Source organism: Entelurus aequoreus, linkage group LG04 (assembly GCF_033978785.1).
Source record: "Entelurus aequoreus isolate RoL-2023_Sb linkage group LG04, RoL_Eaeq_v1.1, whole genome shotgun sequence".
Classification (NCBI taxonomy): domain Eukaryota; kingdom Metazoa; phylum Chordata; class Actinopteri; order Syngnathiformes; family Syngnathidae; genus Entelurus; species Entelurus aequoreus.
In genome coordinates, this window is record NC_084734.1 from 32,653,912 (window position 1) to 32,679,303 (window position 25,392).

Genomic DNA, 25,392 nt, shown 5'->3' on the forward strand with positions numbered 1-25,392 from the left:
TCTTCAGTTTAAGAGCATTATGTAGAGAAATATTTTTGAAAGTAAATTAATGCATATTGTTCTAATGTGTGGAACCTTGAGACAAGAATATGTTGATGAACAGTCTAAAAGTAACATGTCTTCCTTCACTTGTTTTTTTTGCAGTTGTATGCATTTATATATATATAAAAAATTGCAGATCGAAACGCAATCGCAATTTTGGAAAGAAAAATCACAATTTGTTGTTTCTCAAAATCGTGCTGCCCTTATTTGTTCTGCTCTCACAGCCCTCCATGGGAATAACATTTTAACTACCAAACTTGTTGTCTCAACCTAACTCTGTCTTCACAAGTATGTCTCCAGCCTTCATACTTGTGGAGATAAGCCATCAAACCTGATAGCGCTTCACCCTTGCTAATTTCCGTTTCTTATCTTTCGGTTGAGTTGGAATTATCTCCAAAGCCCTGCTACCAACTGTGACACTTTTTCTTTTCTTTTTGTTTTACATGTAATCAGTTTGACTTAAAAAAAAAAAAAAGTAACTTTTTAAAAAGTGTCCCTTGTTTGTCAAGCTTGGTTGGTTACATGGTTTATTTCTGAGTTTGATTTGGATTACAAATACAGGATATTTTCTAGAGCAGTGTTTTTCAACCTTTTCTGAGCCAAGGCACATTTTTTTCATTGAAAAAATCCAAAGGCACACCACCAGCAGAAATCATAAAAAACTCAGCGGCCGATATTGACAGTAGAAAGTCGTTCTCGCAATTGTTGGATATGAATTCAAACCATAACCAAGCATGCATCACTATAGCTCTTGTCTCAAAGTAGGTGTACTGTCACCACCCATCACATCACCCCGTGACTTAGATTTTTTTGGGTGTTTTCCTGTGTGTAGTGTTTTAGTTCTTGTCTTGCGCTCCTATTTTTGTGTTGATTGTCATGTCATGTTCGGATGCACTTTGTGGATGCCGTCTGCTCCACACACTGTAAGTCTTTGCGGTCGTCCAGCATTCTGTTTTTGTTTACTTTGCAGCCAGTTCAGTTTTAGCTTCGTTTTGCTTCAATGCCTTTCCGTAGCGGCACTCGCCTTTTGTTTATTTCCGGTTTAAGCGTTAGCTACCTTTTTACCTGCAAACCATCGTCGTCGTTCCCGACATCTACAAAGCAATTAGCTACCTGCTGCCACCTACTGATATGGAAGAGTATTACACGGTTACTCTGCCCAGCTCTAGACAGCACAGACACTCAGCAACGGCACATTTGCGGATTATAATTACTGTACGGACCGGTCAACGCTTGAAAATTTGTCCCACGGACCGGTGGGGGGGAGGGGGGGATTTAAAAAAAAAAAAAAAACATTTTTTTTTTTTTTTTTTTACTCATGTGTGCTTACGGACTGTATCCCTGCAGACTGTATTGATCTATATTGATATATAATGTATATATTGTGTTTTTAATGTTGATTTCATAAAAAAAAAAAAAATCTTTTTTTTTTTTTTTTTAATTTCTTGTGCGGCCCGGTACCAATCACCGGGCCGCGGCCCGGTGGTTGGGGACCACTGACTAAGATGACATATCAAAACAACACTAAATTAAAGTGCACTTTTTGTACAGAACGCCACTACAATAGTTTAAAACAAATAAAGTGCACTTTTGTGCATGATGTCACACAAGATATTTCAAAAACTGTACAATAAAAAGTAGCTGCATAATAGGAAATCAAATAGTGTATGTCCTTCGCTATGTGGTAGGTTCCTGCGGACGTTTTCTCTTTCTGTTGTAGATTAATTTTTTAATACGGTGTTGATATGGAAATTGTTGCTTCTGCATTTTGTTGGTGTGGCACCGGCCGAGATGTTGACATGCGGAGTTTCAAGCACTCTTCATTCTCTAGCGGGTGACTTTTCAAATGATGCTACACATTAGCAGTGGCGCTACTTTTTGTAGCAACGCTTTTGCCGCATACTTGACGGTTGTCTGTTCTACATCTTCCCGCTTGAAGCCAAACCACCGCCAGACGATGGACCCTGTGCTGTTTTTCTTGGAATTAATTCTTCCTTCTTTGTCTCGTATTACCACTCGCGCCACTCCGTTAGCATCACAGCTAATGTTACCTGTCTGCTCGGCGAGGGGGTATGACGTTGCACGCGCGACAGTATGTGACGTATGTAAGAAGGTGCGCTTGTTTTTATGTCTCTGTGCGAAGGAGAGACAAGAAAGAGTGAGAAACGCCTGTAGTGTAATGCCTGCAGCTAAAAGCAACTGCGTGAGAACGTATACTCGAATATCACGATATAGTCATTTTCTATATCGCACAGAGACTAACCCGCAATATATCGAGTATATTCGATTTGAGACACTTGTGATTTAGGGCTATATAAATAAACATTGATTGATTGATTGATTGATATATCGCCCATACCTAAAAGAATGTATACATAAAATTGAAAAAATATATTTCTACCGTAATTTTCGGACTATAAGCCGCTACTTTTTCCCCTCGTTCTGGTCCCTGCGGCTTATACAAGGGTGCGGCTTATATACGGCCTGTTCTTCTCTGACACAGACGAAGAGGATTTCGGTGGTTTTAGTACGCAGGAGGAAGACAATGACACAATGATTAAAGACTGACTTTTCATATACCGGTAGGCTGGTTATTTTGATAACGTACAGGCGAGCACTTTGTATTACTTTGCACCGTTGTATTATTTGTACTCTGCACGAATGCTGTTCGCCATGTCAAAGATGTGAAAGTTTGATTGAATGATTGAAAGATTTATTGTTAATAAATGGGACGCTTTGCGTTCCCAAACAGTCATCTCTGTCCCGACAATCCCCAGGCAGGCACTTTTTAATTCTCATTCGACAATGTAATGGACTGTCACACACATAAGGTTCTGGTCAGCGCCAAGTAAGTGACTTTACATATTTTTAGCAGCATTTCTCGTGGGAAATATGTCCGGCTTGGCAACCCGAGAACAGTTTTGATTTGGGCTTACATGGTAAACAATTCAACAACTCAGACGCATACATTTGTCCAAATGTGGCCAAGTAGACGCTTTGTGAGTTTCCTTGACGTCGTCTACATCGCTAAAAGAAGAATCTAAAGAAGAGAATCCCTCTGCCATCTTCCACTAGTTTTTTAAATATATAAATCGCCCGCTTGAACATTCCCTCTTCTCTTCTACGACTCTCTTGTCGTCATTTGGGACGTCTGTTGTGATTTCTCTTCCTGTTCCATGACCTGCCCTATCTTGCCTCTGATTGGCGTGTCCCTAATGTTTTGCCTTAATCTCAACCAATCGTGACTCATCATTGTAAACAACCAACCAATCATGGATGTTCTTACACGTGCAAGCACGTCTTGGAAGGAGGAAGGGGAGGGGTTTAGTAGCCCATGAGTGGGAGTGGGGAGCTGGGGAGAATCAAGGAACACAACAAATAAGCGGTGTTTGGTCATTTGAACGTAAAGTAAATTATATCGATATTACGGTATTTTGTTAATTCATATCTTGCTTAAAAATATATCAATACATCTTACAAACTCGATATATCGCCCAGACCTAGTAGTTATAGTAGTTAACAATGGCGACTGAAGCGACATCCACATTGTTGATGGAGCTGGAACTAATCAGTTTGAAACAGTCATTTATTGTCCATATTGCTCCGTAACCGGACGAGATGACGCGTGCGAAGATGGGATGTGCGTAAGTCAAGGCAGGAAGTAAACCCGAATATGATGTACTAAAAAGCAGAATAACCACAGCTCTGTAGTCGCGTGGTTGCTGAGAAAGGAGGAGCCAGGTGCCGTCAGTCACGCCAGCTACATGACACAACAAGCATAATTCAGTTATAACTCTTGACAGCAGAGACGCCAGCATATTGTATCAAACTCCTTAATAGACTTGACATTCTAGCCAAGTTAGATCACCTCTTGATAACTACCCTTCCCTATCCGGACTCATTATGACCGTTCAGTTCCCGCTACACTTAACTGTTCAAGCCACGGATATCCTCAGGAAGCCCCCTCAAAAAAGGACTGTGATGTGGCCCCGGGCCTCCACTGTCTTTCCCCACTTCCATCAGGTTATGATTTCACTGTCACCATATTTATGGTATTTTATTGGTTCCTGAGAGAAAAGTTTTAAAGAGAAAAGGCTGTCGAGTTGTGAGCAGGTGAGGAATCATCGCTAGGCCTTAAGCCTTCTTCAGGAACACCTTTAAAAGGCATTAGCATGTATCCATGACACGATTTCTGTATAGACGGTCCGCCCCTAACAACACATTACTACAATACAGCACAATACAAAGTCAGCTGGTGGCATTTTAAACTGGCTGATCCTGTCCTGGAGTTAGGTAGCATGTGAAAGCGATCGCAACTCTGACGTTCTGACATGACATAAGATAACCTTCCTTCATTGTGAACGCTTAAGCATTGTTATTTACAAAAAAAAAGCACAGTCGCAAGGCCGGTTGGGTAACGATGCCGCGGATATCGCCATTCACTGAACCATCGGATGGCGCTATCAGGTATGTGAGCCAAAAGGATTGACAAGCCACTGACGTAGGCTATGTTAGCATTAACTTAGCAATGATGAAGTGAAAGGAAACCTGATCTATGGAAAACATAATGTTTTGGTCTTGAGCCACACCAGCAAGTGATAACTTCACTCATTCGTTTTAAGTTGTGTTTAGCTTTAAAGGAAACCGGTTGCATTCAGTGTGATCTTAACTGTCAGCTGTATCCAAAAACGGCCAATACAACAGGCAAGGCCGTTTCAATGAAGTTAAACGTATTACAAAATGTTTTTTTGGCTTTAAAAAGGCAAAGTACTTCTTAAACCTCTTGATTTTTATCCAACGTGTGCTGTTTGATGCAAAGAAGTAAGCGGTCTTAAGACGCCGAGTCTATGTGGTTGCTGGAATGCTATGTAAGGAATTCCATGGCTAATTGATTAAGCGACTGGGCCTTATGTTACCATTCTGCTGCTACATAAGGGTAAGATGATACTCTTAATTTATATGGCAGCAATAAAAGTAACTGATTTCACTTTTATATGTCTCTTTATAACACACTGCATGGACTAGCATAACATGTTTTCCCGAAATGTGTAACTCTGCCAAAAGAAAGACCACAAACAAATGTCAATCGCAGAGGGTTCTCAGGAAGATATATCATACCATACACTCTACAGTAAAAATAAATGATACTCCATGTTGTAACTCTTCTGATGAACCGCTGCAAACAATCGGGTGAAAATTTGGCCAAAACATTTCCCCCTAATGTGTTGCCTGTGTTATTATTGTTCTGACAAATACTATTTTTTGGACTATAAAGCGCTAAAGTGCAAGACACTGCCGATAAACGGGTCTATACAGGTCTATTTTCGTACACACTGGATTATAAGGCGCATTAAAGGTGTCATTTAAATGTTTTTCTACATTTAAAACACTTCCTTGTGGCCTACACAACATGTAACGGTGGTTCTTTGGTCAGCATTTTGCATAGATTATATTTTACAGACCGTGATGTGATGTCAAGCTGTTCTCTGACTGTCTCTTCAGGATGCGCCGTTTTGTGGCTCCACTTTGACATCGTCGTCTCCCCGTCATCCTTTGTTGTAGTTGTTAGCGCTTCCATAGCGTGGCTACTGACAGATTAAGTTAGAAACTACACGCTACTTTATATTTCAAATGGCAACAGCGTAGGATGAATGTCCCACAACAAGAGGATGGAGAAAGAGAAGGAGCTTATTTACTACGGTGTCGGTGCGGACTACAATGGCGGACACGCACAAATTTTCGGGACTTTAGTAGACCTCAAAAACACATCAGCAGGTACCAATTGGTAAGAAAAGTTTTCTTAATAGGTCTTAAAGGCCTACTGAAACCCACTACTACCGACCACGCAGTCTGATATGAATGAATGAATGATCTTTATTTGTCATTGTGCATGTACAGGTACAGGTCCAACGAAATTTAGGTTGCTTCCCTAAGGTGCTTTGCATTTAGAAAAAAAGAAGAAACCACACAATATACAGAAACAACACAATATACACAATATGTAATATACAATATGGCCTAAGACCACTCTAAGAGGCAATGTAAAAAAAAACGAGACAATAAAAAGTATAAAGTGACTAGTAAATTGACTAGAGAGGAGTAATGCTGGTTCCCAGTGTTAGTTAGATAGTTTATATATCAATGATGAAATCTTAACATTGCAACACATGCCAATACGGCCGGGTTAACTTATAAAGTGCAATTTTAAATTTCACGCCACACTTCCGGTTGAAAACGTCTAGATATGATGACGTATGCGCGTGACGCAAACGATTGATACGGTAGTATTGGTACCCGATTGAATCCAATACAAAAAAGCTCTGTTTTCATTTCAAAATTCCACAGTATTCTGGACATCTGTGTTGGTGAATCTTTTGCAATTTGTTTAATGAACAATGGAGACTGCAAAGAAAAAAGTTGTAGGTGGTATCGGTGTATTAGCGGCGGACTACAGCAACACAGCCAGGAGGACAGAGATGGATAACAGACGCGCTAGCCGGCGAACTCACCTTAACTTCCTCCGTCTCGCCGACCGCATCTGTAATCGGGTGAAGTCCTTCGTCGCACCGTCGATCGCTGGAACGCAGGTGAGCACGGGTGTTGATGAGCAGATGAGGGCTGGCTGGCGTAGGTGGATAGCTAATGTCTCTAGCATAGCTCTGTGAGGTCCGGTTGCTAAGTTAGCTTCAATGGCGTCGTTAGCAACAGCATTGTTAACCTTTGCCAGGCTGGAAAGCATTAACCGTGTTTTTACAGGTCCATGGTTTAATAGTATTGTTGATCTTCTGTCTATCCTTCCAGTCAGGGATTTATTTATTTTGTTTCTATGTGCAGTTAAGCACGATGCTCTCATGTTAGCTCCGTAGCTAAAGTGTTTTGTCGATGTATTGTCGTGGGGATAAAAGTCACTGTGAATGTCCATTTCGCGTTCTCGACTCTCATTTTCAAGAGGATATAGTATCCGAGGTGGTTTAAAATACAAATCCGTGATCCACAATAGAAAAAGGAGAGAGTGTGGAATGCAATGAGCCAGCTTGTACCTAAGTTACGGTCAGAGCGAAAAAAGATATGTCTTGCACTGCATTCTAGTCCTTCACTCTAACGTTCCTCCTCCACAAATCTTTCATTCTCGCTCAAATTAATGGGGTAATCGTCGCTTTCTCGGTCCGAATCGCTCTAGCTGCATTGAAAACAATAGGAAAATGTGAGGAGCCTGTCAACTGACTATGTTACGCTACTTCCGGTAGGGGCAAGGCTTTTTTTAATCAGATACCAAAAGTTGCGATCTTTATCGTCGTCGTTCTCTACTAAATCCTTTCAGCAAAAATATGGCAATATCGCGAAATGATCAAGTATGACACATAGAATGGATCTGCTATCCCCGTTTAAATAAAAATATTCATTTCAGTAGGCCTTTAAAGGGGTCATTTAAATGTTTTTTCTACATTTAAAACACTTCCTTGTGGCCTACACAACATGTAATGGTGGTTCTTTGGTCAGCATTTTGCATAGATTATATTTTACAGACTGTGATGTGATGTCAAGCTGTTCTCTGACTGTCTCTTCAAGATGTGCCGTTTTGTGGCTCCACTTTGACATCGTCGTCTCCCCGTCATCCTTTGTTGTAGTTGTTAGCGCTTCCATACCGAGTCTACTGACGGATTAAGTTAGAAATTACACGTTACTTTATATTTCAAATGGCAACAGTGTAGGATGAATGTCCCACAACAAGAGGATGGAGAAAGAGAAGGAGCTTATTTACTACGGTGTCGGCGCGGACTACAATGGCAGACACGCACAAATTTTCGGGACTTTAGTAGACCTCAAATACACATCAGCAGGTACCAATTGGTAAGAAAAAATGTCTTAATAGGTCTTAACAAAACGCCAGATAATGTCTCCTATTATGTGACACTCTGACTACGGTAGTCATAATGCGCCGACAATCCATCAAGCGGTGCGGCTTCGTAGCTTACCGAAGTCGTACTACAACATATTCTCAATGAAACATCAACGTTTTGGTCTTACCGGTGCTTGCTAGTCATTTATTGAACAGGCTTCATTCAACCTGCGGTCTCTTATGTGAGACTGCCATCTACTGGTCACGCTTGTCTACAACATGTGTTGTCTAAAATTGGTTCAAGGTCAGCACAACCAGAAATAATTCATACACATGGCAGACCAGGTTATAAGGCGCACTGTTGATTGTTAGGAAAATGAAAGGTTTTTAAGTGTGCCTTACGATCCAAAAAATACGGTTACAGCACATCGCTGTGCTATTATTCAAACCCCATAAGTTGAGTTGACTTAAAATTTCTGTCAGCAAAACCGTACAGTAACTATAGGGGGTTTAGCCGACTCCCCCTTGAAATTTGGTGCACGCCTTTAGGTAGGTCTAGGGTTGTCCTGATACTAATATTTTCGTACCAAAATGTATTTCAATATTTTTCTAAATAAAGAACACCACAAAAAAATTAATTATTGAATTTATTTTAACAGAAAATTTTATGTTACATTGAACATATTTACTTTTCTTCTTGCATAACAATTTTGGTATTAAACAACATAGTAAACATACGAGACAACTTCTCTTTTAGTGGTAAGTAAGCAAACAGGTTACAAGATTGGTTAAAACGTCTGCACAGGGACTTAGAAATTAATTGCCATTTAGTTATTGGCAGTTTGTGTAACACTTATACAACTTTGAGGATATCTGTATTACATGTATGCTAGCATGTCTTCCAAAGCATTTTTAAGCACAACATGAGGTGGAGGGCAAGTAACTATGCGTTTTAAGCGTTCAACAACTTGTCAAATGTCATGCAGCTAGTTATTTTTACAGTATGACCCCTTCCTGCGATCTAGAACATATGACACATGCTCTTTACCAACAATGCACACACAAGATTGCTACAACACGTTCTCTCTTGGATGTTTTTTTTTTATTATTACCCTTCTAAGTCAACATTGGGAGTCAGTCCCTCCCTTTGATTCAGGGTGGAGGTGCAATTACGTAATGCAAAGACATCTGAGTCGCTGTTTTCTATGTGCTTGTGCTGACCCCTGTTGTAATTTCACTGTTTTTTTAATGGGATGTATTGGTAAAACGTGGAAAAGCTTGAATTTTCTCATATAACTTTATCTGATAGACATAGACTTTCTCTTGTCATGGTGCAGATGTTTTATCATAACCTCACCCTATGATGGATTATGGGATATTCTGCTTCCAGTCCATGCCTACAGATCACAACACATGCTTGGTGACACCCCCCTGAAGTTCTTCCCTCATTTTCCTAAAAGTCAGCTGTCTCAGAACCCCCTTAAAAACCTATTTCACAGGTGTAATCTGTTATTAACATGCAAACACATGGACTCAACTCAAATGCACATGTGCAGCCCAGCCAAGGCATGGTCAATCGAGACAGTGCGTTCACAGAGTTGGAAGGCACGGCGAGAATTCACACCTAGTGGACTTTCCTGCACATTCAAGAACTGCTGGAGATCCTCTTGTTTAATGCATGCATGTTTTAGCTGATTAAACCATGTCAGGGAGTTCTCCCATTGGGAGTCTCTGTTAGCTGATTGCATGTGTTTAGACAGAGCAGCTTTACTCATATGTTGGGAATGGGCTGAATTGCTTCCAGCCCAACTGGACGCTTGAGCGGGAATGTGTGTGTTTGGTAGCGTTGTTACAGTAATACTCTCCCCACCTGCTTTGGCTGTATTTGTGAATCTGCTGTATGCAAATGTGTGTTATCTCAAAATTTAAACACGCATTTCCAAAGAATACCCCAGTCACAGTGATCCATTCATTTGTAGCCTGGCATCGGCATAGTGAGCCCGGTTTAGAAAGTCTGAGAGGGACTGTTCGGACCCTCGCACATGTGACTCAATGCTGGTTGTCTGCCTGAAGGGGGGTTGGGGGGTAGATCAACATTGCTGAATATTCATTGGTTGGGCCTCCACTGCAAGGGTGACTTACATTTTGAAGAAAAAGTTGCTTAAAGTCCTGCAGAATGCAACGTTTTTGATTCTCAGTTCTCATTCTAAACTCACACAAAGACAGGAACTGAACTTCTGCAAGTGGAAGTGTGTGTTTTGGTTTTGGATTTAGAAAACAACTGAACGGGGAAAGGGCATCTGAACCAACCATAGTCTGGTACTCACTGGCCTGACAAGAATGAGTAAATGTCCAAATAATAAAGACCTTTTTATAGAAACATATTTTTAAGCTTTCAGTTTGTTGTGAAAGTATATGCAGTGCTTATTCAGTTAGAACAATGCATGTGTGCACTTCCATTGTTTGGGGCTTGGTTGAAACAGTTGTGGTTTGTGTACACTATTTATTAGGGGTGTCAAAAAAAAAGAATGTTTAATAAATTGCGATTAAAATGATTCTTAATCGATTCCAAAAATCTATTTTTATTTTTTCTATTTATCAAATATACTGTGTATATATGTATATATCCTGTCCTGTCCAGCCATTCAAGCAAATCATATTGTTGATGTAGACGCCCATATCTGCTGTACAGGTTTACTTTAGAAAAGTGTGGGATACCTCTCTTGTTGTCCTATTTAGATGGAATATAGTAAATGGGTTATACTTGTATAGCACTTTTCTACCTTCAATGTACTCAAAGCTCTTTGACACTATTTCTGCATTCACCCATTCACACACACTGATGGTGTGCAAGGCGCTAACCACGACCCATCAGGAGCAAGGGTGAAGCGTCTTGCCCAAGCACAACCCTTAAGTTGCTGGCACAGCTGCTCTACCACCTTAGCCCTGCTGTGATTTATTATATGTTTGGGTAGAATTATATTAAACAAAACCAGTTTTCTTTTAAGTAATACATAATCACAGCTGTTTATCTATTTATGGAGGAATGTTGTTAATCATAGAACTGGCACCAAATATTATTAAAAAGAATCGATTCTGAATCGAATCGTTACCCCCAAAAATGTAATCGTGTGGTGGCCGAAGGTTCACAGCCCTACTATTTGTTTCAAGCTTTTCTATATAATGTTGAACAGCCTTTTGAAATGAAAGCAATGTTTTCTATTAGGTAAACATCTCCTTTTTTCCTCTCTACAGGATGGTTCACTGGGGAACATAGATGACCTTGCTCAGGAGTACTCCGAGTACTACAACACGTGCTTCAGCGACGTCAGCGACCGCATGGAGGAATTACGCAAAAGACGAGTCTCCCAAGACCTCGACATGGTAAACATGCTCACTCGCGTACACATAATAGATTGTATGACAGTTATATTTATAACTCTTAAAGGCAAGGAAACCATAGCACACAAACCTCGTCCAAAGGGATTGTAAATCAATGCAGCGTGCTTGTGCAGTTCGGGTGTCCTTTTCACATGGATGTAGGGTAGTGGGGCACCTCTTTGGTTGCCTAGCTCCACACAAACACATGAAAGAATGCAGAGAGTGCTGCCACTGAAGGCCCTGTCCGTACATTCTACCCAGTGGGACCACGTGTAAACAAACTAGGCACAGTAGAACCTCTAAGCTCGAATAGGTTGCTATTCTAACTTAAACAAAAGTGGCGAGCGTTGCATCACATAATCAGTAAACACTGCTTGTGTTACGGTTATCTTATTGTACTTAGCATTCAGGACAGGGAGACAATATGGGCTGTTTCCGGTTCAATGGTAGCCAACTTGCTCCTACTCCTACTGTATTGGAGTGTGAGCGTGAGTTCCCTCCTTTCTCACTTCCTCACATCCATACCTATATTCCTTCCCTGACTAAATTCAATGCCATAACCGTGTCTCTTTTAGAAACTTCAATGAAAGTAAGCTCTCTCCCTTACAGTTCTTCCCATTCCTACCGTGTTCTGTGTTGCATAATGTTTTCCTGTTGTACTCATGTCCTTATGTAATTGCCACTCTTTCAAAAGATTTCCTTTAATTAATGATTTTTAGAGGTAGCTCTCTGAGCTGCTCCAACTTTAGTGTCTGCTTTGCCAGCTGATCTGCCAATTCATTACCCTTTATACATTTGTGAGCCGGAACCCATAGGAACCTTACGCTGGTATTCACCCTCTCAATATTTAATATTTGTCATGTCGCTATATCTTGTCTGCTTTGCGACCTAAAATTTTGAACAGAGCTTAACCTTGAGTCAGAGCAGACCAACACCTTTTTTTTTTTAGCTGACTCTTCTACCCACTGTAGTGCTGCTGTGATTGGCAATGGCTCAACTGTAAACACTGCCAAATGGTTCTGTATTTTGTATTCCAACGGTCTTCAACTATCAGTCATTACTTGTCCATGAAATAAATTAGTCCGATATCTCCAATAGTTTCGCTCTAAATTAGCCTCCTTCAACCCAGGAAAACACCTTAATCTAATCTCGTGTACGGTTTTTGAAAAGTCGCACTAACACACCTGGATTATGCAATTGAACAACAGATCTCTCAAGGCGGTGTGTGTGGCCTGAGAGGACCCTTTGCATCGCGCATGCGCCAGTGTCAATGTGCGAGATATAACCCGGAAGCAGCTACCATTCAATAAAAACATAAGCAACAATTTATATGCTTCACAAATTAAAAGTACATCACATTTTTAAATGCATCAATGATAGAAAAAACAGAAACAGAGATTTATTTAAGAAGGTAGCTAAGGCAATGTAAAATGCTGGCTTAATTCGGACTCCCAAACGAAATACGAATGAAATGAAATAGAAAATGAAGCAGGTATGTTAAAGGCGGATAACAAAGCGCACACAAACCTCTTTACACTGCATTTGTGCACCTCAAACTGGTTATAAAAAACTCCATTGTATTCCACACAACTAGCAGGATAGTCCAGAACAATAGCAACCTTCATTTTGAACAGTATCAATCGTAGCACGAACAGTCTTTTCCTACGGATTTAAAACTCCTTCCATTAATCCACAGAGCCTTTTGAAAAAACTCTGAGACATTCAAGAGTATTGTTTCCATGATTCTCCGTCCGAAAATTCCTTGCTTCGGACCTGCATCCGCTCCGATACGTTCTTGGTAGTAGCGTCATGTTCGTAGCACAATTTAAGATCAGTTCTTGATGCTGTCTGCTATCTAACATGGGCATAGCCATTAGAGATGTAAGATTTGTAATCTGTGCCAATATTACAGCGGACATCACACACAAAAAGTTATAAGGATCCGCAGATGCCTAGTGTGACATCATAGGTAAACTGGAAAAACAATACATTTATCTGCGCTAAAAGAAAATAAGCGCCCCCCCGCCCCCCTATGTACACAGTGTATGACTAACAGTCGCATTAGAGAGGCTGGACCATGGACGAACCATGGACACTTGGACATCACACGTTGGTGTGAAAATACAAAAAAACAAACTTTTTGAGAAACCAGACTAATTTTGTGCATGGAAACATAGTGACTGCCACACTTCCACTCAGCCCTTGACCTTTGGCCTTTTGCTGAGGCCATGTATCCACAGAAGCTGCAGGGAACAACCATTGAGAAGTAACGGTTGAAGGTCTCGATAAAAGAAAACTTCATTTGTGTTAATGCATGCACAACAATCATTTTTTGCTCCCTCACTCTCCCAGCATGGTAACATCCCCCTTCTTGTTGGGTGCTGCATTTCAGAGTGACTTCCGAGACTAACCCAGTACTGCAAAGTCAATTGCTTCTTCTTCCACTGCAATGGAATCTCCCCCATCTCTACCTGTAGTGCAGAAAGAGGAGTTGTCCTGAAAGCTCCACAACAAAGTTTCAGTACTTGTGTCTGAACTGGTTCCAATGTCTTTAACACACATTTTGCTGCTGACCCATACACAATATATCCATAATTCAAAATTGCCCTTACCATAGCTATATAAATATTTTCATGGCTGCAGTGCTGGCGCCCCTCTCTACTCCTGCCAGACGTCTCATCACATTCAATATTGTTTTACACCTGGAAACAATGCTGGCAACATGTACATTCCATGTTAGCCTAGCGTCCATTCACGTACCCAAAAAGTTGAATTAATTTAATTTTGTTCTATTACTTGGTTGTACAATGTCATGGGAGCAAGGACTCTCCTCTTCCGCGTGAACACTATTGTTTTTGTTTTTCCCCACTGAAAACTTAAAACCACACAGAAAAGCCAATTTTTCCGCCATACTTACTGCCTCGGGCAGCACGGTGGAACAGGGGTTAGTACGTGTGCCTCACAATACGAAGGTCCTGGGTTCGCTCCTGGGCTCGGGATATTTCTGTGTGGAGTTTGCATGTTCTTCCCTTGACTGCGTGGGTTCCCTCCGGGGACTCCGGCTTCCTTTTACCTCCAAAGACATGCACCTCGGGATAGGTTGTTTGGCAACACTAAATTGGCCCGAGTGTGTGAATGTTGTCTGTCTATCTGTGTTGGCCCTGCGATGAGGTGGCGACTTGTCCAGGGTGTATCCCGCCTTCTGCCCGAATGCAGCTGGCATAGGCTCCAGCACCACCTGCGACCCTGAAAGAGATTAGCGGTTGAAAATGGATGGATGGACTTACTGCCTCTTGAATTTTATTTGTGATGTAACAAACTTTTCCACCAAGTTTCCATAAAGCTCCGTCATTTGCAAATAATGAACGCCCAATACTGCCTTCAACATGTTCAAAGATATCATTGATCATAAAAGAAAGTATGATTGCGATAATCACACTCCATCGGGGAGTTCTATTTTCCACATGGTACATTCTCAACAGCTCGGACCTAGCTGTAACCTGTATATACCTACGAAAATTGTACAAGCACATATACCCTATATATTGTACTAATGTCACATTATGAGATGTATTCAAAGGTACATTGCTGCCAAAGCGTCAAACATTTTCATGTGATGTGTCTGTGACCCATGGCTCTCCTCCAATGGAAGTAGGAAAGGGCAGGAAGTTTGAAGTCTGTGCTAAAACTACAAATGGTCACCTATGCTTATAGCATGACGCAACGTTGGAATATAGCTCACACGCTGCACCGGTGTCGCACTTTTTCAAAATCTCAGCAGAAACTTGTTGGTTCCACCTGAGCTTGTCTTTGCCAGCGCTATGTTTTCTAGTGAGTAGCGTGTGTTTGTTTTTTGAAAGCAACCATGTGGTTTTGGTTGACAAGGACTGCTGATTTTTAAAGTGTGCCTTCTAATAACTGCAGACACATCAAAGTCATTACAGCGGAAACGCTGATGCATCTGTTTGAGGGTTCTCTCTGTATGGTCTTTGGGATAAATATAGTTGTCTCTATATACATACTGTAAATCACCTCAATATAATCTGAAACAGGCTCATCCTCCTCGGTGGTTAAAATCTGGGAATATAAAGAAAGCATTACCAAAACTGAACTGACTGGGCCCCGAGCCTAAAGGAGGAGGTGGACTGAAGGGATGAGGGTTGAGGCAAATGAAGAGAGGAGTTGAATCTGAGCGCCTGCAGCTGTCCCGACACTGCAAATGTTGGCAGCAAGATATAGAGAAGAGAAGGGAAAAACATCACGGGTCAGACAACACCTCATTGAAGAGCTCGCAAAAGGAACTGCATCAACCCACACTTCATAGATTTTGCTCATCCACCTTTCTAAAATTGGCTGTTAAAAAGAGAGAGTGAGAATAAGTTCTAATGTCATATACCTGTTGACTTATTAAGGTCGCAATCAATGTTATAAATCTGTTAATGGCGAGGCATTTAGAAACTGGCTCTCCTCACGAATGAGGCCTTTAAAAGAAAAGGCCAAAGTCTTGTAAAGGGCACAGGAAGATGGTGATGCAATTTGGTCTTGAATACAATCTTCAGTTTGTGTGCCTTTTTCAGTCTCCAATTTAAATCACCTTTCAGTACTACTTTTCCAAAACTCCAGTCATAAATAAGCTACTGTAGACATGCCAAACTTTTTGCTGGCATTTCTCCTTGTCCACAACCTAAGATTGTGTAAATAAACTCCACCCAGTAGCACAAATGAACAGCTTTGAATAGGCTCAACATTTCCGTAGTCAAGTCCAACACAAGGAAATAGACTCTCCTAAATCGCTCCCAATGACCATGTTACTCTCTCCATTTACAGCAGGGGTGTCAAAGTCAAATGGACGGAGGGCCAAATAAAAAATTTAGCTACAAGCCGAGGGCCGGACTGTTCGAATGTTCATTGAAAATTTTTTAAATGACGCATATAGTCTAGTGAACCTAATTGAACCTACTGAAAACCTAACAAATATATTCCAATATGATCAGATAAATAAAGCAATATTTTCTTATGGCTCTGTCAGTAATCTTTAATTTTCAACAGACACAAAAGACAAATTTCCTTTATATAAAAATCCCCATAACATGAACATTAAATGAAAGAAACCGATATTCAAGGCACCATCAGTAGCCTATATTTTCTATTTTAGCAAAAGTGGGCTAAATTTACTTCAAAGAAAAAAACAATAATAGCAATTTTCTATCATCCACTCAACTGAAATATTTTTAAAATATAATTAAATTGAAATACAATAAAATAAAGTGCAAAAATCTATAAATCAAAAACAACACTTTGTTTAAGGAGAAGTAACATGCAGTGAAAACAAATATTAAACTTTAACTTTTAAACTTGAATTGAGTAAAAACTCTAAATATGTGATTGCACAGTAATGTTCACATTAAACCCCCCTCCTCCCTCCGTGGGAGGGAGGCGAGTTGGGTGCCCGAAACCCCCCGCTGGTTTCGGCCCGCCCCTTGGCGCGCGTGGCACGGCGGGCTCCGCGACCCGACGGCTGGCCCTCGTGGCTTGACGGCGGGCGCGTCCCGACGGGCCGCGCGTAGTGGTCAAACGCAGAAGTCTCAGGGCCTCGTGGTGAGGGGGTGGCCTGCGGGTTTCGGCCCGCTTGACCCCCCCGCTCCGCTTGGCGCGCGCGGCACATGACGGGTTCCGCTACCGACGCTCGGGCTGCAGCCCGACGGTGGTGCGGGCCCGGCGGTGACGCGCGGTTTGGGGAAACAAAGCAGAAGTCTCAGGGCCTCGGGGCCGGGTTTCGGCCCGCCCCCTTGGCGCGCGTGGCACGGCGGGCTCCGCGACTGACGGCCGGGCTGCAGCCCTTCGGCCGGCAGGCGCGTCCCGGCGGGCCGCTCGCCCCCTTTCGGAACCTTGGACCGGCATCCGCTTGGTGCGTGTAAAAGATCTGCGGTCTAAAAAAAAAAAAAAAAAAAAAAAAAAAAAAAAGATCTGCGGTCTGCGGGCCGGTTCTAATAATAAATCAAGATCATCCCAAGGGCCGTAAAAAACCTTCTCGCGGGCCGGATATGGCCCGCGGGCCTTGACTCTGACATATGTGATTTACAGGATAACTCTGTAATTTGGGCAAACAACATGATAAATTAAATTTAGACCGGCTCTCAGAGACTTTCCTGGTCACCTGATTGGATGTTTGTCAATTTGTGACTGGAAATCGACTCTTGGATAACTTAATTTTTTTGTTACTGGTCCATTATGGTAACTTATTATTAATCAAACTAATACTTATTTTCTCATGAAATGCTTATCTTGGACATTGGTAAACCTGTGGTTCACAAAATTGACTTCCGTGCCATTGTCGTAGGATAAACACAGAGTGGCTAATTATCGTCTGGTCCCTTTTGGTGAGCGATGTATTCAGACATTGTTTTGTTTTTGCAGGATGCGTCAGCTAGCCTTTTAGGGGCCTCTCATTAACACAACAATGTCTGTGTCTTTCTTTGTTCAAGTAAAACACAGTGTTCCCCCCTGTTTAGAGCTGATGATGGAGAATCGCAGAGCTCAGTATCCACTTCCTGCCTGGCCCCTCATGTGTTGTTTCTCTTATATCTTCATCTTTGCATGGAAGCAAAGGGGGTAAATAAACATCCCCTCGATGAACGGGACCTATGGATTAGTATCTAGCATACTCGAACTGTTTCCCAGCAGTCTTATAGGTTGATGGATTTTGGTGGGATTTTGATGGCATGGATTTTCAAACCACATATGCAGAACTGTAAATCTTCATACCTACTCTCGTAATAAGAGACGCGTCCATCTTTAATGATAATAATAAGTAATCGTTTAAAATGGCAAGTTATACAAGTGGTTATTTGTCCCAATCAGACTTATAATATATTGAATATATTATAAGTTTGGGTTGCCTCAAATCTGATCTGAATTCGAGTCCTGATCCGATACTTTGACAATAGGTTATGGAATTGAAATGTTTTAAGCAAATAACATGGAACAATAAGACATTTTAATTCAGCTTATTTCATTAAATTTAAAATTTGCTAGTATTGTCTTAAACCAGATGATGTATTGAATTTGTGGTACAAGTCGTGGTACAATGTTTTGCACAAAATAAAGTGAATAGTGCAGGATAACTAAACAAAAGTAAAAACTACTGTTGGCTCTCATTTAAATAATTTTTTCCCTTAACCTTACTATATCTAGCAACTTATTTCCTGAGTTTGTGAACAATAACAAAATTGACAAAAAAGCTTTAGCTTGACTGTTAGCTGCTTCTTGTAGCCTCTTATTGTGTAGTGTAGCATGTTTAGCTTTTTATCATCTTGTAGTCCTGCAGTGACAATGATACTTGAAAGAAACTTAGTTTATTTTCTGCCCTGGAGGCAAGGATTAGTAATGAAAGCGGCTCCGCAGAGTGGATGGACATTAGCTGCCCTAAGATGACATGTTCACTCCAGCTTGCTCTTACATTCTTGCCGGTGCTGTGGAAATACACACACTTTCCTGGAATTCACACATCACCTGCATCTGTGTGACAAAGAATCCGGAAATGTAATTGTGTCTCCCTGAGCGTGCATCGCTTTTGAAGGAATCTTTTACATGAGTCAGGTATTTAGGCTTGTGAACACCAGGACACAACTGTGGTAAAAAACGTCTGTCAACTCATCAACCAATCTCTGATTAGTAAAAAAAAAAAAAGGAATCTATCAGCCTCTTACCCAATCCTAGTTCAACAAAACAGTAATCCTTTAAGGCATCTTTCAATCCAGTTGTAGTCAAGTTTCTTTTTTAGTAGTATTGGCAACTTATCGACTAATGATAAGTAAAAATGACAGAAATAGAGAAAAGTGCTGAGCCACTTTGTCTTGTGCCGTTTTTGTACTGGTTTTGGATAATTGTTTGTTTTGGACCCATTTAATCTTTAAAATACTAGGTTTAACCGCAAATAATTTGGCTTCAAATCCATTAGAGTTATTTTTTCATTCATTTTAGCATGTGTGCAATTTTTAAAACCTACTAATTTAGAACTTTTGACAATGTCAGTAATGTCAGACTTTTATATTGTTCTATATAGGGCTGGGCGATATGGCCTTTTATTAATATCTCGATATTTTTAGGCCATGTCACGATACACGATATATATCTCCATATTTTGCCTTAGCCTTGAATGAACACCTGATGTATATTATCACACTATTATGATGATTCTGTGTCTACATTAAAACATTCTTGTTCATACTGCATTAATATATGCCCATTTTAAACTTTCATGCAGAGAGGGAAATCACAACTAAGTCAATTTACCAAAACTGTATTTATTAAACAGTTATTAAGCAGTGGCACAAACATTCATGTCATTTCCACTACAGAAAGTGCAAGATTGTCAGAGACATTTTAAAACAAGCTATTAGTGCACTTTTGTGCATGATGTCACTAAGATGACTTATCAAAACAACACTAAATTAAAGTGCACTTTTTGTACAGAACGCCACTACAATAGTGTAAAACAAATAAAGTGCACTTTTGTGCATGATGTCACACAAGATTTTTCAATAAGTGTCAAATAAAAATGAGCTGCATAATAGGAAATCAAATAGTGTATGTCCTTCGCTATGTGGTAGGTTCCTGCGGACGTTATCTCCTTGTGTTGTTGACTATTTTTTTCATACGGTGTTGATGTGGAAATGGTTGCTTCAGCATTTTGTTGGTGTGGCACCAAACTGAGATGTTGATATGCAGAGTTTCAAGCACGCTTTTCAAATGATGCTACATTAGTAGAGCTGCTACTTTTTGTGCGATTTTGCCACATACTTGACATATTACGGTTGTATGTTCGACATATTCCCGCTTGAAGCCAAACCCCCGCCAGACAATGGACCCCGTCCTGTTTTTCTTGGTAATTAATTCTTCCTTCATTTGTTACCAGATTCGCACCTTCTTTCTCTCGTATTACCACTCGCACCACTCCGTTAGCATCACAGCTAATGTTACCATGCCGCTACCTCTCTGCTCCCCGAGGGCGTATGACGGTGTATGTGACGTATGTAAGAACCAAACGACTTCTCCTTAAGCAAGTCAGAGCATTTCTTCTTGTCACTCGCAGGTTATTATTGATGCTGTTAAACTGGCATTTCATTTTAGAGATTCTCTTGTATTGCTTGTTTAGTAAATAAGACAGTCGTTTGTACAGGTGGAATCCTGTAAGCCTGCCGAGACCAGCTTGTGAATGGTTAATTTCTGATGGGTAATCACAGCCTAAATATAGAGTATATATATATTATATTCCGGATTGACAAACTGATCCGGAAAGCCGGCCAAACTATTGGCATGCAGTTGGAGGCGTTTGTGTCAGTGAGGGACAGGAGGACACTGGACAAACTGCTGGCCATCATGGACAATCCTGCCCACCCACTCCACCAGACAATTTAGGGACAGCGGAGTTCATACTCCAACAGGCTCCTTCAGCTTTGTCCCCACAGTGTTCGATTCAAGAACTCCTTCATTCCGCACTCCATCCAGCTGTATAATCACTCGCCATACAGCAAAAGATGATATCTGTCTATTAACTGACACCTTCTATGTTAGCTATTTCTCTTTGTTTATAATGTATATTTTCTGCTGGATCTACTTTCTAGTTTATGATGCAGCTGTTACATATACTGTAATATTGTACATGATAATTGTTATATATTGTATATATTAAATACACATATAATATAGTATATATGATATACTGTACATATATTATGTAAATATTACATATGTTATATTTTATATTGCTACTACGGTACATTTTTAGTCTATTTTATACCTGCATTGTCCTTTCCATCCTTACACTTTCCATCCTTTGTAACTGAGCTACTGTGTGGAACAATTTCCCTTGTGGATCATTAAAGTTTGTCTAAGTCTAAGTAGATTAATTATATCAAAAATAATTTTTGAGCAGTAGAAATACATTATGAAAAACTTTTTTTGAATGTCTTTTCAAAGTGCTCATATGTCCCTTAATTTACGTTCTTTAATCATTTGGTGGTGACATTATTTAGAAAAAAAAAGTCATGAATGTTTGGTTTCTTGGATGTCCAGAGTGTAAAGTGTTGCCTTTAGGGGAACACCAGCGGGCCAAGTTCTTTGTCAAAGTGGGTCAGTTCATTGAGGTTAAGACACTACAGAGGAGAAGAAAAAACAGGTGCTTGTTTGTTCTTTCCACCTTCGGGCCTTTTCACCTCGCAAACATAGCACGCGCTCAAACAGCGGCCCTTTTGTTACTTTTAAGATTTTCTTCAAATAGTGTCGGCACGCCTTCAATGTTGGGATAACCAGCGAGCAGGTGTTAGATTTGTGTTTCTTGTGGTGTGGTTTATTAGTCAGTCTACAGAAGGTGACTCTGTCACAGGAATTTGTAATAACTCTGGTGTTTCTCTTTTGAATCGCTAAATAATGTTGATCCTACAGGTTTTGGAATGCTTCAGACTGTTGAAACAAGCATGCCAGTGCTGCAATACAAAGACACAAAACATGTGAACCTTTTGGAGCAGTAGAAGGTAGAGCTACCTAAAGACATGTCATTGTGTTATCAGCTGAGGCAGTTCCGCGTGCTTGAATCATGCCGTACTGGTCCCACAGCTAACGTCTTCCTTTTTGTTTAAGCTCGCACCAGGCTTTCCGGTTGGTGCCTGTTTCTTCGTCGTCCTAACTATCCACACCACACTTGCCCACCCAGACTCATCGGACCGTGCCAGCTGGCATACGTTTGCTAAGCCACCTGGTCTTACGGGTTTTGCCGCATATCCGCCTACTTTTTTGCTTGCGAGCTTAGCATCGACATCACTGCAGGAACTCCAGCCGATAGTGGGCTTTACAGTTATGTTTGGACCCAAATGTTTCTATTTAACACACTGTCCTTTTCACTAAGCATACTGCTAAGGGGGCAGTTCGGATAACACATAGCTTAATGTTTATAAAATTGCTTTGTCTTTAATAATGTACGGCACAAGAGAAGACAAATACCACTTCAGGGAAATATCATATCAATATGTGCAGTAAATATAGTACTAATATGAGCAGTTAAAAAAAAAATTGTAGTATAGCAGATTATAGTACAGAAGAAGTACAGATGTTCATAGCGTTTATTTTGCATACTGGAAACCATAGTGTCTGATATCATTTATTATAAATCCATTCATGTATTGTAATTTAACACGTCCTTAATTATAGGCGATTAACTTTATTATTACTATTGTTATAATGTATGTTGATGACACATTCTAGCTGTCATGCACATTTTGACAGCGCCAAGAAAACAAATGCGTCCCATTGTACAAATAAATGTGGTTTATTTTGTACATTATTCACTGTAGAGTCCCGCCACAGTGCAAAGCCAGTAAGTCAGCTAAATATTTGTATTTAAGTATATATATATAACAGGAACATTTTATAATAACATGTAATATTATCGTATTTCGATCATTTTAAGCATTTGGTGGCGTATTAATTTCAAAAACGCATGGCTTTTTCCTTCAGTGGAATGCACTACAAACAGACCTTAAAATTCGAACTTCCCTACTAATTTTTAAAACTGCCATAAAATCATGGCCCAGCTCAACCTTTACCTGATCTGAACCAAAATTGATCCCCAGCAACTTTCCGAAGCATCAAGCAGGTTTATATGTGGTTATAGTGTATATATAATTTCTAATTCTGTTTTGCACACTCTTGGAGTCATCATGTACATAGTGTCATGTTCATAGTGTATATACCCCCCCCCCACCCCCATTTTTTGTATATATTGTTTTTCAAATCACCTGACATGTATACTTTGTATATGTACATAATGTATCCATTTTTAACGTATTTTTGTATATACATGTTACAGGTTATATATCTTTTATTATTGAATGTATAAAATGTGATGAATATTTAATGGACCACAATGGAAACAAACCTTTTGGCTTTTTGTGCCATCCATTTGCCTTTTTAAAGCATTACATGGATTAAATTCTTTAAGATGTCAATAAACTTCTCAATCAATCAACCAATTCACTGCAGACTTTATGAGCGCCAACCAACATAAGAAAACAGCAATTACTGTACAATGTCTGCTGTCATTAGGATGTTCCTATATTACCATTTAGATCTGTGGTTCTTAACCTGGGTTCGATCGAACCCTAGGGGTTCGGTTAGTCGGCCTCAGGGGTTCGGCGTAGGTCAAAACACACCCGACTCATCGTGTAAATACAAACTTCTCCCTATCGGCATATTACGGATACGGCAACAGCTGACTGATTTGCAGGTGTGTAGTTTGTTGTGAGTTTATGCTGTGTTGGTTTTGTTGTTTGAACAAGGTGATGTTCATGCACGGTTTTATGCACCAGTAAAAAAAACATGGTAACACTTTAGTATGGGGAACATATTCACCATTAATTAGTTGCTTATTAACATGCAAATTAGTAACATATTGGCTCTTAACTAGTCATTATTAAGTAATTATTAATGGCCTTATTATAACCCTAACCCTCTAACCCTAACCCTCTAACCCTAACCCTAACCCTAACCAAATAACTCTAAATTAAGTCTTTATTACTTAGGATATGTTCCCCTAGTGTCCAAAAAACTCTAAATTAAGTTTTTGTTACTTAGAATATGTTCCCCATACTAAAGTGTTACCAAACTTTGTCTTGAATTTGAAAAAAAACAAACATTTTATTTTTCACTAAAGAAGGGTTCGGTGAATGCGCATATGAAACTGGTGGGGTTCGGTACCTCCAACAAGGTTAAGAACCACGGATTTAGATGAATCCTCGCAAAGAAAAAAGGGGGGCGGAACCAAGCGCATACGACTCGTCTTTTTTTTTGTCTTTCATGCCATTTATGGGTGTAAATTGGATGCCAAAGTGTACCAACTCGTCACATTATGTCTTCATCCTTCTACTATCCAGGTAAAAGGTATTATTTATGATCTAGAATAAAGCAGCTCACCGCAGCCAGCACAAGCTGTTAGCGCCTTCTAAATGCCGTCGCTAAAAATTAAAAAATATCGCTAAAATAACTATATCGCTAATACTTGGTTAATATTCAAGTCACGAAATGTAAATGGAGTATTGTTGCTTTTTGAATGTATTCTTTTTTCTTCTAAATGCATGTTCAAAATGCACCGATTCATAGCCATCGCCCTTTCCTCATTACTTCTGTGACTCAAAATACTGCCTTGTGACATGAAATGAAATTTGCAGCAGCTTTTCAGAGCCTTATATTGTGTGCGTGTGTGGCTTCCGATGTGAGGCAGCATGAACCTCATTAACTCAAAGCACGCCCATTGCTACACTCCCCTCACCTGATCTTTTGATTTAATTCGGTCACACATAAGCAATCAGTTCTGCTTTCACAAACTCCACGCCCGCGCACACACATCTGCGCATTCACATGCGTGCACAACAGTTCACGCCGAGGTAAATGGGCCAGTCTCGTTAGCTGATGCTGCCAAGTTCATGTAAAGGATACCCTTCCTATGGGATTCATTTGTGTGAACTAAGCAAATACCCACCACCTCCCCAAAAACAAATTTTTCTCACTTTAAACTGAGCCAGATCTATCTCCTGAAGCTCTTGCATGAATTTTTCATCATCGCCCAGTCCCTCTCACAAGATCTAAGGGTTTGGTTTGATTTTTCACTCATCTTCCCTGTTTCACACTTTCAAAGCCTCCTCCTGTGTCGAAGATGGCACCCACGGACGGAGTAGGAGGAGCTTTGTGTCTGGGTCTGCGTTCTCCGTGGTGAAATGTATATGAACCATTTGTCAGATGGTGTGTATTTTGCACCCTTTTAAAAATAGATTTAGCATTCAGCAGAGGAGACTGGCACATGCCAGACAGATACCATCAAAGAAGAGCTGATAGTAGAAGCAATCTCTTGCCGCTTTATGTGAAACTTTGTGATGTGTCACATTTGAGCACACACCTTTACCTTGTTGACGGTGGTTCATGTTGTTTGCTCACACACATAAGTCTGCGCGGCTCAGTGGTTTGAACACAGCCGGCTGCCAATGTTGTTTCAAGGACAGATGTGTTGTTAGTTTTTAAGTTTTGCCTCTGCAGCAAGGCTGGGAATGACAGTAACTATAATCCCAAGTAACGTTAAA

At 40.4% G+C, this 25,392-nt stretch overlaps 1 protein-coding gene across 5 annotated transcripts in view; it reads left to right on the forward strand.

Annotated features, from left to right (window-relative positions):
* sash1a (SAM and SH3 domain containing 1a) overlaps positions 1-25,392 on the forward strand; it is a 439,343-nt gene that overhangs the window by 337,944 nt on the left and 76,007 nt on the right. For all 5 annotated transcript variants that reach the window (XM_062044621.1, XM_062044623.1, XM_062044626.1 and 2 more), the window contains exon 2: positions 11,138-11,266. In XM_062044621.1, coding sequence (XP_061900605.1) covers positions 11,138-11,266 — 129 coding nt within the window. The remainder of the gene's footprint in view (positions 1-11,137; positions 11,267-25,392) is intronic.